A 15,661-nucleotide genomic window follows, 5' to 3' on the forward strand; every position below is an offset into this window, starting at 1 on the left:
GAAATCCAACCCTCCAAAATATAGGCCAAGGATTTTGCCTCTTTGATCCAATGTGCAACAGTCGCCTTTGACACAGCATAGCCCTAGCAAGGCCCCGACAGGAGAATGAAGAGATGATCCGAACACTGGAATTCATTAGACATCTGCAAATAATGCAGGAGCACCCTCTGAACATCCAAAAACTGAAGCCTCAAAAACTCTCGGATAATCTTATCTAGAAAAGGAGGGAAGAAAAAGAAACAGATTGAGATGAAATGCTGAAAGGACCGTTGGTAGAAAAGAAGGAACTGCACGCAATGTAACCCCGATTCCAAAAACTGGAGAAAAGCATCCCGACACGACAATGCCAGAATCTCGGCGATCCGGAATGCTGAAGCCATGGCTACCAAAAATACCGCCTTTAAAGTAAGATCTTTGTTGGAAATCTTGCACAGCAGTTCAAATACAGCCCGCTGTAACGCCTTAAGTACCAAATTCAAATTCCAGGTCAGACATGGATGATAAATCAGAGGGCACAAATGACGAGCGCCCCGCAAAAAAACGAACCATATCATATCATATCAGAATGCGCTGCCAGAGATGAAGCTGACGTGTGCTCAGAAGCAGGCAAGCGCCACCACCTGAAACTGGAGAGAATTATACACCAAACCCTTCTGCAAACCCTCCTGTAAGAAGGCCAACATCTGGGGCACCGTTGCCCGCAAGGGGAACCAGGCACATTCCACGCTTCACTCCTCAAAGGTGCGCCACACTCTTGCATACGCCATAGTAGTAGAACGCTTCTCTTCTTCATGCCAGGAAACAATCACCGCTTCAGAATACCTCTTCTTCCTCAACCTCAAGAGCCAGGCCATAATTCAAAGCGGGAGGGATCCTCCATCAGCATCGGACCCCTGATGCACCAGGTCAGGAGAGAGAAAGGAAGTCGAAGGGAGCACCGACCAGAAGTTCACATACCAAGGACATCGTGGCAAATTCAGGGCTATTAGGATGACTGTTCTCTGGTGTCATTAGATCCTGTGGAAGACCCGCCTTATTAGGGGCCAAGGTGGGAAAATGTATAGAAGCCTTGACTCCGGCCAGGGCTGCAGAAGAACCAACTCTATGGAGCCGACTTCCCGTTGTCTGTTAAAGAACCGGGGAACTTTGGCATTCAGATGCTTTGCCACGAGATCGACGTTCTCCACTTCTGCTGAATCTAGAGAAACGCCGCTGCCGAGATCTCCCATTCAACCTGATCTCTACAGACCACCAGGCAACTCGCATGAATCCCAAAAACACCTCATGGACTTCAACACCTGTGTCTCCAGCTCAAATATCATCATAATAGGAGATATCAATTTACATCTCGAAGATCTCAATTCAACCAGTACCCGAGAATGCAATGAGTTCCTACAATTATGGGTTCTTCATAAGACACACACACAACCTACCCACAAAAAGGACACACTATAGACATCATCACACAACTTTGATCTCAACACAAACCTTATACTAGCAACACAAAATGGACACCCGCACCATGGTCAGATCATTATAAAGCAAACATCTCCTTCCAATGGCGAACAAAAGGACTACCGAACAAACAAGAACGCAAAACTTATACCACGAGAGGAAAAATAGATCCGGAAATTTTCTGGCAACAGATCTACCACAATGATTGGTCATTAAAAACAGATACAAGCCAATTCCTATTAGAATGGGACGACAGATGCAGATTCACATTAGACAACATTGCTCCAACCCAAACAAGAACCTCACACAGAAAGAATTCAACACCTTGGTTCAACGAAGAGCTGAAAAAATTCAAAACACAAGTCAGAAGGTTAGAACGAGCTTGGATTAAAAGAAAGACGACACTACACTTAACGACTGGCAACAACTTCACAGAAAATACAAATACACCATAAGACAAACCAAAAGACTACATTACAAAACCATAATCGGACCAAATTACAAGGCACACATAAACTCTTCCAACTCGTGAACAAACTATTAGATAAACACCAGTCATACCAACAGCACAGACACTCCTGAGCAGACAATCTCGCGAGATACTTTAACGAGAAAATAGTACAACTACGACTTAAAATACCTATCAGCACCATCGACTACATTGAACTCCTCAACTGCCTAGACCCAACCCCTGGCATTCACCCAGTGGACAGGACCTGGACTAACTTTGAGATACTATCGGAGACATTATCTCCCAAACGCTCAAAAAATTTGCCAAATCATATTGCAGACTAGATATATGCCCAAACAACCTGATACATCTGCTCCTCAACAATTCATAAACGACATAACGAAACACCTGAACTACATGCTACAAAACGGACTTTTCCTGAAGGAAAAAGGAAACATTCTACTCACCCCAATACCCAAAGATGCAATGAAAAGTGCAAGTGAACTAACTAGTTATAGACCAGTAGCATCCATTCCCTTAATAACCAAATTAACAGAAGGGTTGGTGACCAAGCAACTTACAAATTATCTAGACAAATTCTCAATACTTCACGATTCCCAGTCAGGATTTCGATCTAACCACAGCACCGAGACTGTATTAGTAACTCTCATGACTAAATTCAAACAAACGATTGCAACCGGTAAGAACATACTACTATTACAATTTGATATGTCAAGCGCTTTCGACATGGTTGACCACGGAATTTTATTACACATCCTTGAATACTTCGGAATTGGAGGCAACGTCCTCAATTGGTTCAAGGGATTTTTAACCACAAGATCATACCAAGTGACATCAAACTCGAATACTTCAGCCGCATGGGTACCTGAATGTGGAGCACCACAAGGATCCCCCCTCTCGCCGACTTTATTCAACTTAATGATGATACCCCTGGCCAAATTACTATCAAAACAAAACCTCAATCCATACATTTAAGCAGATGACGTAACGATCTACATCCCATTCAAACAAGACCTAAAAGAAATTCCAGCAACATTAACCAAAGTCTTAATATCATGCATTCCTGGGCGGACGCATTTCGACTAAAACTCAATGCAGATAAAACCCAGTGCCTAATACTCACCTCACAACACAACAAGAAAGAATTCACCGCCATTAACACACCAACTCTAAACCTTCCTATTTCAGAAACCCTAAAAATTCTTGGAGTCACTATTGATCGACACCTAACCCTAGAGAACCACGTGAAAAACATAACCAAGAAGATGTTCCACTCTATGTGGAAATTAAAAAGAATAAGACATTTCTTCCCAAGGAGTGTTTTCCGCAACCTAGTACAATCAATGGTGCTCAGTCATCTAGACTATTGCAACGCACTATATGCCGGCTGCAAAGAACAAATAATCAAGAAACTCCAGACAGCCCAGAATACTGCAGCTAGACTCATATTCGGCAAACCAAAATTCGAAAGTGCCAAGCCCCTACGAGAAAAACTACACTGGCTTCCACTCAAAGAACGCATTACGTTCAAAATATGTTCACTAGTTCACAAAATTATCCATGTAATATACTCAACAACTGTTACAATTATATCAATCTTTATTACATATTTAAATATCATAAATCTAACAATTATTGTCTAAAATTCCCAATATATCCAATCATTCATCCACTCACACAATCTTAAATCCCTAAAATCATTAACATAAATACACCATTGCAGTACCTGGAATAATTGTGCCACTCATAATTTCACCAAAATTTCAACAACAATATTATTATAGAGCCTGCCAATTACACAGTCAGTCAAAGAAAACTTTTCTTCATTAACATTCTCTCAATCCACTTGTTACCAGTCTTTGAATTTCTCTACATATCAGGTGTTGTTTTATCTTGCCTTTCAAAGACCAGCCCGCTGCTCATTTAACAATTCTCCACCACACCAGGCTCAAACCAAAGTGTTGCTTCACAGCGTAAGCCACTGCTGATTCACTGTTCTCTGTTATAGCAGGCTCACAACACAGTTTCTCTCACAGCGTGACTCCAATCTTCACGGAACCACTGCTGAATCTTTAATCAGTAATTCTTTCCTTCAACTTCATGCTGCCTCTCAGGAGCTTACATCACTTGTAACATCTCATTTGCTCATTGAGGTAGTATTGTACAGACCCTACACGATTGTGTTTCGCAAAAAGCGTCTTCAGGGGTCATCAATCTAAATAAGCAACAATAATAACATCTACTTATTTTTCACAAACATTAACTCATCCGTTTTAAAAACCAATACTATAAACTCTTACCGGCTCTACAGGTGGCCAAACACTCAGCAGTCATCGATGTGCCGGTGGCAGCGTCTCAAAAGATGCCCACACATGCGCATATCGAGGCTTCAAAGAGACTGAATTTACATACCCTCTCACAAGTTTAGCAACTCCACCTCCTTGCTTAACCCATTAGGGCTCATAGTGTTCCTAAGGTAAAATTATCCATGGAGACGCACCAGCATACATGTCAGACCTAATAGACCTGCCACCTAGGAATGCCAAAATATCATCTCGCACATTCCTTGATCTGCACTTCCCCAGCTGCAAAGGAATGAAATACAAAATAATGCATGCGTCAAACTTTACCTTCCTGAGCACACAATTTTGGAACGCACTACCACGCAGTTTGAAATCGACATTCGAAAGAACGAACTTTCGCATATTACTGAAGACAGATCTCTTTAATAAAGCATACCACAAAGATTAACAAATGAGAAAATGCACAACTCGCACATATACTTCAGAACTTGATTCTTAATATCTGCTTGTACACTATGATATCGTTTATTCTGTATGTTTTACCATCATCAAAATGACCAAGATCCTGTAATATCAAATGTTTATCTATTAACATTCTTCCACTAATCATGATGTATTGTAAGCCACTTTGAGCCTGCAAAGAGGTGGGATAAGGTGGGATACAAATGCAACAAATAATAATAATAATAATCCAGGAGATTGCAGTTGAGAAAATCTGACTGTACATTGAGCTGACCCGCTATATGTGCCGCCGACAAAGGATGTGGGCCTTCACCCATTCCAGAAGGCTCCACGTCTCCAAAGCCAATGCAACACTACGCATGCCGCCTTGCCTATTGATGTATGCCACTCGCTTTTGTGTTGTCTGAGAGAACGCGAACAGTCTTGTCCTCCAACAAACCCTGAAAAACATGAAGGGCGCTATTCGCTGTTCACAGCTCCAGGTGATTGATGAGCCAACTTACATCTCTATTCAACATCCCTGCGCATACCCAGTGGAGACGATGAGACCCCCCAACCAGCCAGACTGGCATCTGTCACAATCATCACACACGATGGGGAGGCTATAGACAAAGGTTGGAGTAGTGAAGCGTCTTGCCTGGGTCAACCATGACGGCCATCGCCGATACTCCTGAGACACTGGCGACCACATGTTCAGCAACGAGTGCTGCAGAGGACGTATGTGCCCTCGCTCACGGAACCACATCCAGAGTAGCCACCAAGGACCCCAGCACCTGAACATAATCCCAAGAATGGGGACTTGCCACCCTCAAGAGTTGGCAAACCTGAATCTGAAGCTTGTTTCGCCATAAATTCATCCAGTAAGAAGACTTCACCCTGCGCTGTGTCAAAGCATACCCTAAGATACTCCAAAGACTGAGACAGAGCAAGATGGCCCTTCGTAGAGTTGATAAACCACCACCACCACCGTAACCTTGGAGGAAGTCCGAGGGGTCATAGGCAGGCCAAAGGAAGTGCCCAAAATTGGAAGTGATGACCAAGAACCACAAAGTAAAGGAACTGCTCATGGGGAGGCCAAATGGGAATGTGTAAGTAAGCCTCCTTGAGATCCAAAACTGTAAGAAACTCTCCAGGCTGCACCGCTGCTACCACCGACCGAAGGGTTTCCATGTGGAAATGTCTGACCTTCAGAAACTGATTCACCTTCCTGAGGTCCAAAATGGAACGGCAGGATACACCTTTTCGGAGAACGCTGAATTAAATGAAATATTGGGCCCTGTCGCTCTTCGCCGAGAGGGACCGGCACTACGGCCACCAGATCCAGCAGAGACTGCAAGGTGATTTGCACTGTTAGCCACTTGGACACTGTGCTGCACCGCAATCTGCGACGGCAGAGGAAAATTCTAGCTCGTAACCATCTTGGATAATATCCGAGACCCACTGATCCATGGTAATTCTGGCTCACTCCTCATACGAGAGAGTCAACCGATCCCCTAACTGAAATGGTGATGATTGGACCAGCACTCCATCATTGGGAGGCATGCCATATGGCCCCCTGATGAGCCGAAGTACATGCGTTCCTCTTGTTGCCCCAAAAGGAAGACCTCAGCTAGAAGCAAGAATGCTGGAAACCCATGGATGTTGTCAGAACACAGGGTAGCTTGCAGGAGATGCTAGCCCAGCTTACCTTCCCACTGCAGGTGCGTGGGGGCAAGGTGCCACGGACACACAGTGGTGGGTTGATGGGTGCCGTTCTCTGTGCTCTTTCTGCTGTTGGCATTTCCGCAGCTGGGGCGTGCAGTATGCTCTCTCTCTTGGGCGCTGCTGTCCTCTTCCCTGCCGGCCATCTTGGTTGGTCCCCTTCTTTTTGGCACCGACCTCTCTTGACGTCAGCCTGTCAGACACCCTCTCTTTTTAGGGAGGGTTCTCTCTGAATTTGGGGCCTCAGCTATGACCCGATTTCAGAGAGCTCCCGCGTACTTCTTCAGATTGTACCTTTTCGCCTGTTGTTCTTTGCCTGCCTTGATCTGACACTGCATATCACCTGATGCCTGTGCCCTATAGCCTGGACCTGATGCTGCATATCACCTGCTGTCTGCTTTGACCTATAGCCTGGACCCGATGCTGCATTTTGCCTGCTGCCTGCCCTGATCCTGCTTTCCGCCTGCTGTCTGCTTTGACCTATAGCCTGGACTCGACTCTGCTCTCCACTGGCTGCCTGTATTGACCTCCTGGCTGGACCCAACGCCTCTTCTACAGCTTGGCCCTGCCTTTCCACCTTGAGACCCTCTTCTATTTCCCTTTGGGGGTTCCAGATCCTCTCTAAGTCCAGTTGGCCACCAGAACCCAGGGGTTCAACTGCTGGGGAACGGAGGTCATTGCAGGTGAAGCACTGGGCTTGCTGACCATGGTCTTCTGGACCAGCACAAGGGCTCACTTGCCATGACAGATGTACATCCTGGGCAGTACCGAGGCCTCAAAACTCCAGACCACAAGCTGGGCTTCGGCTTATTCTCCAGGAGATGCTGAGATTTGGAGTCACCCAAATCCTTCACCAGCTTCTCAAGATCCTCCCCAAAAATTACCCCAAAAAGACAATTTAGTAAGATGCAGTTTGGATGCCATATCAGCCACCCAATGATGCAGCTACAACAGACAATGCGCCGTGACCACAAGAACCATTTCTTTGGCCAAGGCCCGTACTAAATTATACAGGGAGTCTGCTAAATACACTAACTGATTCCAACTGGGGTGCAGACGCCGCCAAGGCAGAGGAAGAATCTCGGTCCTGCTCCAGCACTTGCTGAAACCAGCTAAGCCATGCCCTAGCCACGTAAGATCTACAGATAGAAGCTTGTAAAGCAAGAGCAGACACCTCAAAGGAGTGCTTCAAAGAAGCCTCCAGTCATCTATCCTGCATGTCCTTCAACGCCACACCACCCTCCACCGGGAGAGTGCTTTTCTTAGTGAATGCCGCCACCAGGGCATCCACTTTAGGAAGGAAAAACTGTTCCACCCATTCCTGAACCACAGGATAGAGGCGAGACATAGCCTTTGCCACCTTCAAACCCGTAATAAACTCTCAGATGGCTTCATGCACTGGAAATGCTCTAGAGGATCTCTGAGTACTCGCCATTTTCAGGTTCATCGTAGCTGCGGCTTGCGCGTCTGGATCAGAAATATTCAGCGTTTCCAAAGCCCCCAAGACAAGAGAGGACAACTCCTCCAAAATATGGACGGCTGTGGGGTCATTTGGTTTCCCCAATTCATCTAAGCGAGAAGGGTGCAAAGAGTCCCCTGAAACGGCCGCCAGAAAAGCGGCAGGGGAAACAGGGTCCACTGACCCCACTTCAAACATGGGGCTCATTCGATGTCTCGTTTGCACTGGATCCCCCAAAGAGGGGTTCAATGACTGCCCCAAGACCTCCATGGGGTCAGCTGGAGGAATATCTAGATGAGGAGGGAGAGGCTGAGGCAGAGCCTGTTTCATCAGATAGGCCTGGGGCAACAGTAGCACAAACTCTGGGGAATAAACTCCTCAGAGGGTAAGGGCCCAGGAATCACCCCAGGAGCCTCAACCGACCCAACCAAACAGACCCTCACAGAGGCGCTGCCCGAACTGACCTCCTGGAGCACTACAGAGCGCGAAGAATCTGCAGTGGGAAACCCTGCCGCTGCCTGCTCAGCAAGCACCATGTCAGTATGAGAATACAAGATGGCGCGTGCTCCCTGGAAAATGCCACCTCTACTGAAGCTAAGCCACCAGAACTCCCAAGGCTCTCAGCGCAGCTCGTAGGGCAGACACCCGCAGCCAAATGCTGCTTTCCGCAGTGGAAGCAATGCTTGACAGTCTCAGCTGCCATGCTCCCCTGCGCATCCGTTGCAAAACTCCCGCCGGCAAGAAAACGGAAGGAAAGTGAGGCACTCACTACAGTTGCTATGGGGCGTGGATCTCTGCAGTCCCCCAAGGCAGGGCTTGCTGTGCACAATGCGGTGCGCCAAACTCCTCCACAGAATAGTCAGATCGCCTGTGTGCCTCTAGATTGCTGTTTGTTTGGTTTTTTAAAAATCTGCTCTTTTTTTTGTGTGAGGAAGGCTGAGCACAAACAGAAATCAACTAGGAGGAAATGGGAACACCGGGGTGAGGCAGGCACCTAGACAAATATGTATCCCCCAAGGATGGCGCCTGCTGGTCAAACACCCCCTTCCTCAACTGGCCAATCCGGCCTTGGATGTATCCAAAGAAAAAGAATCCAGGAGCTAGAGAGAAGCTGTCCACCGCCTGCTGGAGATAGAGATATGCAGACTAAGGGGCTGGCCGTCCAGGATCTGTCTTCAGTACAATATTTTGTATCTCCACCTGCTGGTAGATGGACACAACCCACCAGTTTCTGGATTCATTTGCTGCTGAGGCTAAGGAAAAACAGATGCGAGCTGGGGGGGAGCACCCACAATGCTCTGTAGAAAATCAAAGACTGACCTGGCCCTGTGGGAAGACATGCTTTCAAGCACTTCTAGGAAAGAATGTTTTTTTTTTTAGCTTAGCGGAGTTTTAAAAAGGTTTGGACGACTTCCTAAAGAAAAAGTCCATAGACCATTATTAAATGGACTTGGGGAAAATCCACTATTTCTGGGATAAGCAGTATAGAATGTTTTGTACTTTTTTGGGATTTTGCCAGGTACTTGTGACCTGGATTGGCCACTGTTGGAAACAGGATGCTGGCTTGATGGACCTTTGGTCTTTCTCAGTATGGCAATACTTATGTACTAATGTTGAAGAGTGTCTCTGTGCAAGCTCCGCCCATATGTAAGAATATTTCCATCCTGCTTGTCCTTGAAGAAAGCTATTATTTCTTTTGATATTCATTTTGGGAAAAAGAAATAGAAGTACAGGAAAAGATTTTCATCCATGCCCCTTTCCTGAGGAGATACAATGAAGCTAACTTACTGAAGAACCTATTTACACTAAATGTAAGACAAAAAGAGAGAAAATATAGAGCTACTATTAAAGAAGTTCACCCAGAGAAATTTGGAGAAGCATTCAACAAGCACTCCAGCACTGAGGAAGAAGATCAGGAAATGTTTGAGGAAAATCTGGAGAAGACAGTAACAGATCCCAAGCATGAAAGACAAGAACTGTAACAGAAGTAGGATACTGCCATTTTCCCTTTCCAAGAGACTCAGGAAGAGGCTCATTAACCATTTTGAACATTTTGAATTAAGGGATTACATGCAAGATCTTGTTTTGCTAAGTAGAGAGGTTGTAATAAAGGTTTATGCCCAAAATAAATCTGTATTGTGCACATTTGAAATAGTAAGGTTATAGATGGACACCAATTGGAGCTCTGTTTATCATACAATGCAGTCTATGCTTGGGTTCTGGTGGTAAATCCTCCGTATCGTACCAGAGAACTCATCAAAGTGATTGAAGGGACTAGTTGAGAGAGCAGACTTGGTCCTGGTACCAAGTGTGTATCTAGTCAAGTCTTGCCTGAAGCAAGGCTTACAATATTTCCTTGTTTTCTTTTACTTTTTTTCAAAGTGTTTGCCACAAAACATAGTGGATGATAAGCATGCACAAGTTAACATAGGGAGAACACATCCAATGGTAGCTTCACTTCTATCTTCAATTGGGAGCAGAAAGCTGGCCTTTTCCTGTTCCTTCAAAAATTAATCCACAGGAGTTTCCTGCTGGGACAAGATGCAGTTTGCTCAACTTAAATCCAAGAACTACCAGGGCCTGCATAACCATTAGGTAGAGTACATGGCACAGGGTGCCAGTTTTTGAGGGTAGGGAAAGGGCAGCAAAGAGCAGCCAAACTGAAGCAAAACAAGATACTCTAATACACATGCAAACTCAACGAACCAACATTCCATGCTACCAAATCCCAGGGCAAGTAGTGGCTTCCCCATGTCTGTCTCAATAGCAGACTACGGACTTTTCCTCCAGGAACTTGTCCAAACCTTTTTAAAACCCAGTTACGTTAACTGCTGTTATTACATCTTCTGGCAAAGAGTTCCACAGCTTAACTATTTTTTAAGAGAAAAAATATTTCCTATTTTTAAAAAGTATTTCTATGTAACCTCATTGAGTGTCCCCTAGTCTTTGTACTTTTTGAAAGAGTAAAAAAAAAATCGATTCACTTCTACTCATTCTACACCACTCAGGATTTTGTGGACGTCAATCATATCTCCCCTCAGCCATCTTCTTTCCAAGCTGAAGAGTCCTAACCTCTTTAGCCTTTCCTCATATGAAAGAAGTTCCATCCCCTTTATCATTTTACTGACTCTTCTTTGAACATTTTCTAATTCTGCTATATCTTTTTTAAAGATATGGCGACCAGAACTGAACACAATACTCTAGGTAAGGTTGCACCATGGAGTGATACAGAGGAATTATAGTATGCTCAGTCTTATTTACCATCCCTTTCCTAATAATCCCTAGCGTCCCGTTTGCTTTCTAACCAATGCCACACACTGAGAAGATTTCAGCGTATTATCTACAACACCCCTTGGGTGCTGACCCCCAAGGTGGATCCTAGCATCAGGTAACTATGATTTGGACTGTTCTTCCCAAAATGCATCACTTTGCATTTGCCATATTAAATTTCATGCGCCATTTGGATGTCCAGTCTTCCAGTTTCCTAAGGTCTTCCTGCAATTTTTCACAGTCCGCATTTGTTTTAACAACTTTGAATAGTACTGTGTCTTCTGCACTTTGAATGTGCTGTCTCAGCATTGCCGCACGGCTTAGTAAACAGGGGGGTTAATCACTTCACTTGTTCCAATGTCCAGATCATTATAAATGTGTTAAATAGCACCGTCTCCAGAACAGATCCCTGCGGCACTCCACTATTCAGTCCTCCATTGAGAGAAATGGCCACTTAACCCTACCCTTTGATTTCTGTCTAATAACCAATTTCTAATCCACAACAGAACATTGCCTCCTCTCCCATGAGTTTTAATTTTCTCAGGAGTCTCTCATAAGGAACTTTGTCAAAAACTTTCTGAAAATCTAGGTAAATTACTTTTGGAAACTGCCTTCATTGTTATTTATAAAAAAAAATCTATATCCTACCAATCACAAAGTTCTAGGTATTTATGAAACAAAGGTTAATAATTGAAAAATATGTCTAATTACGTGCTTTTATAGTATATTTAAGCCCTGGAATTTTTCATTCAAAGCATAGTTAAACCCTGTAACTTGTAGCTAGAGGATGTAGGAAAAATAGTATAGCTGGGTATAAAAAAGGTTTGGGTAACTTCTGAAAACACAGTTAAGGCAGGTTCGGGGAAGGCTACTGCTTATACCTGTGAGTAAGCAGAATTAAATTCATCTAATATTTGAAATCATGCCAGGTACTGGTGACCTAGATGGGACAACAGGATACTGGGATTGACTAATTTTGGTCTGACCCAGTATGGTAATTCTTATGTTTTTATGTGGTACAGCAGGGGTGGGAAACCATGGTCCTCACGGACCACAACCCAGTCGGGTTTTCAAGATTTCCACAATGAATATGCATCGTTTATTCATTTACTAGACCGTCACTTATTACAAGGTAAATCAGAACGGTTTACAATAAAAATAACATTAAAATAATATTAAAACAGTAGAAAACACACTCTGAAATCCATTGGTGATAGGAAAGCACTACAAAAAGACAACATATATGCAGATTTCATAAAACTATAAAAACATTAGTAAAAACACAAAGCTAAAAGGGTTTTTTTTGTTTGTTTAGGTTTTCCATTATTTCTGTTTTAAATATTTGTTTCAACTGACTCTTGCATGAGATCTATTTGCATACAATAGGAGCAGTACATGGAAATCAATCTCATGCACATTCTTTGTGGAATACCCGACTAGACTGTGGCCCTTGAGAACTGAGGTTGCCCCCACCTGTGGTATGTGGTGCTGCTTTTTCATCTGAATGGAGCCACAAATTCAGCTTTATATCAAAAAATTATATACGAAATGTCAAGCCATTTCATTAGTTGAGTCAGAAGTAGGTTACGTAAAATGACAATCCCCTAAATTTTCAAGATCTACCACAGAATGGCTGAACAGGAAGAAATTGTGCATTTAGGATTAGTCAAGTGAAAGTTCCAACCTAAACTCTATTGAAATGTTGTGGCAAGACCTGAAATTAGTTGTTTATGGAAGAAAGCCCTTAAAACACTTGCCTTGGAAATTCATTTATTCATCATTTCCTACTTGAACAGGAAAGATTCCAGCTATTACAAATTCTGACGACACAATAATGTAAATTGAAACAAAATGAACTCATCCAAGACACTAGCACATGCAGCTTTCCTCCACCCTGTCCTATTGGGTAAAGGAAGGAAGGAAACTTACTTCAGCATCACATCTGATTCATTCACGATTTCTGCAAATTTGCTTTTCTGTAAATGTTGTTCAATCAATAACATATGTGATTTTGTGTACCTACAGTAAAAATAGAAAGCGAAAGAAAACCTCAATCTTCAAGTTTTTTAGAAATAAGAGAATTAAGAACTTCACCAACTATGCAAGGATGAAATAAAGCAAAGATACTTACTTGTAGCAGGTATTCTCCAAGGACAGCGAATAAGTGGTTTGAAGCGGTACAATTAAAGAACATTATACGAAATGAGTTACACTTTGTGGCAATCCTTAATTATTGTAGTGTAAAGAAAATCCTCAGAGGTAAAAACCCCCTAATTTTTAGATGACCAGGATTATCTTGATAAGTGGTGTACCATTCTTAACAAGGTTGTGGCCACAGCCAGAAGGATGTTAGGGTGCATAGAGAAGGATATAACAAGTATAAGAAAGGAGGTGTTGATGCCCCTGTACAAGTCATTGGTGAGACCCCACTTGGAGTATTGTGTTCAGTTTTGGAGGCAGCATCTTCCTAAGGACATAAAAAAACTTGAAGCGGTCTAAAGAAAAGCTATGAAAATGGAATGGGGTTTGTATCACAAGACATATGAGGACAGATTGATGACCTGAAGATGAATACCTTGGAGCAAAGGAGGGACAGGAGTGATGGTACAGAAATTCAAATATTTGAAAGGTATTATATACGAACAAACCTTTTCTAGAGAAGGGAAGGTGGTAGAACTAGAACACATGAATTTAGTTTGCAGGGGGCTGGAATAACGTCAGGAAGTACTTTTTCACAGAGAGGGTGGTACATTCCTGGAATGCCCTTCCACGGGAGGTGGTGGAGATGAAAACAGTAACTGAATTCAAATAAATACAAAGGAATCCGCATGGAACCAAACAAGCTTAGAGGTGATTAGATGGCAACACCTAATCACATGTTGTCCTTTAGATTGTAAGCTTCTTTGAGCAGGGACTGTCCTTCTTTGTTAAACTGTACAGTGCTGCGTAACCCTAGTAGCGCTTTAGAAATGTTAAGTAGTAGTAGTAGTAACACCAGTAATGGAGAAGCAAAGCCAGTGCTGGGCAGACTTCTATGATCTGTGTCCTAATCATGGCTGAATAGATTCAGCTTCAGTAGTTGTACAACAAGGCCAGTGCCAGGTAGACTTCTACAGTCTGTGCCCTGATTGTGGCAGGAGAGATTTGGATGGGCTGGAGTGAGCTTCAGTGACCGCTTTAGTAGTTGGAGAATAGGGCTAGTACTGGGCAGACTTCTACAGTCTGTGACCTGAAAATGGCAAGGACAAATAAAATCAAGTATGCTTATGTAGAATCACATCATACTTTATGCTATGAGTTTATCTTGTTGGGCAGACTGGATGGACTATACAGGTCATTATCTGCCACATTGAGTAACAATTACCTTCCACTTTATTTCCAAAGATACTATTCTTTGCATGGCACATCAGTAAGCTTTTCCAGCATGTCATAACACTGTTCAGATGCTCACATCTTATACCAATTGCAGAAGTTCTTGACGTTGTCTCAAAAGCATCAAAGACTGACCTGATCTTGTGCTTTCCAGGCTCCTTCCCTTTGCTTAGCTAGTGAGCCGAGTTCTTCACTTTTTTCTTGAGGGAGAGAATGTGTAAATTCCCCAGTCTTATGCAGTCTCTTGAAGGTACTGGCCCATGAAGAACCAATAAGTTAGATGGAATAAAGCATAGTATTCTGAAAACTCTCTTTCCCAAGAGAGTCCTCTCTAGGGGTCCTGAAGAATGGATTCCAGTACTCTTGAGCAGCTGAAGTAGTAGGGAAGGGATGTAGGCCAACCAAACAGGTCTCCAGAGGTTGACTGTAGTGCAAAATATTTATTGAGCAACAGATATCAAGGACTCAATTTATCTACATGTCTATTCACATCATGAGTCACAAAGTTAAAATTAGTATCCTCATTCTTAAGTATATCAAGTTTCTCCTCACAAGTGGTGCACATTGTTTCACTCTTCTTTGCGGTTTTGGCTATTAAGATCATGAGATCTAATGAACACTTGTTAAAAATGGTGCACCACTTATCAAGATAATCCTGGTCATCTAAAATCATTATAGGGGTTTTTAAAATCCTAAGACCTCTGGGGATTCTCTTTACACTATAATAATTACGGATTGCCACAAAGTGTAGCATTCCGTATAATGTTCTTCTTTAATTGTACCGCTAAACACTTGAAGGGAAATTTTAAGAAGAAAGATGCGCCCAACTGGAGAACACCTGGCTAGAATAGCAAAAATTGCTTCCTCCTTTTTTGTGTCTCCTGAGAAACATCTGGATTAGATCCAAATTTTCTCATTCATAAAATGTTTTCCCTATGCTTGGAATAAGAAAAATAATTTATCTCTATTAGTTACGTTCTCTAAGGAGATTGGTAGCGTAGACCAAGAGTAACCGGGTTAATTTCTAAAGAGTCCAAAGTAAATCTACCTTCTCTTGAGCAAGCAAACTTCTTTCCGGAAAGATAATAAGCTCTCATAATACTGGGTAGATATTTCTGAGCAATTTGTAATACTTCCACTAAATACTTCAGGAAAGCTTCCTTCATG

The 15,661-nt window shown here is 43.1% G+C and overlaps 1 protein-coding gene across 1 annotated transcript in view; it reads right to left on the reverse strand.

Moving 5' to 3' along the window:
- Positions 1-15,661, reverse strand: part of LOC115473352 (cytosolic 5'-nucleotidase 3A-like) — a 39,970-nt gene that overhangs the window by 21,316 nt on the left and 2,993 nt on the right. The window contains exon 4 of the mRNA XM_030208280.1: positions 13,052-13,141. Coding sequence (XP_030064140.1) covers positions 13,052-13,141 — 90 coding nt within the window. The remainder of the gene's footprint in view (positions 1-13,051; positions 13,142-15,661) is intronic.

This window comes from Microcaecilia unicolor, chromosome 1 (genome assembly GCF_901765095.1).
Source record: "Microcaecilia unicolor chromosome 1, aMicUni1.1, whole genome shotgun sequence".
NCBI classification, from domain to species: domain Eukaryota; kingdom Metazoa; phylum Chordata; class Amphibia; order Gymnophiona; family Siphonopidae; genus Microcaecilia; species Microcaecilia unicolor.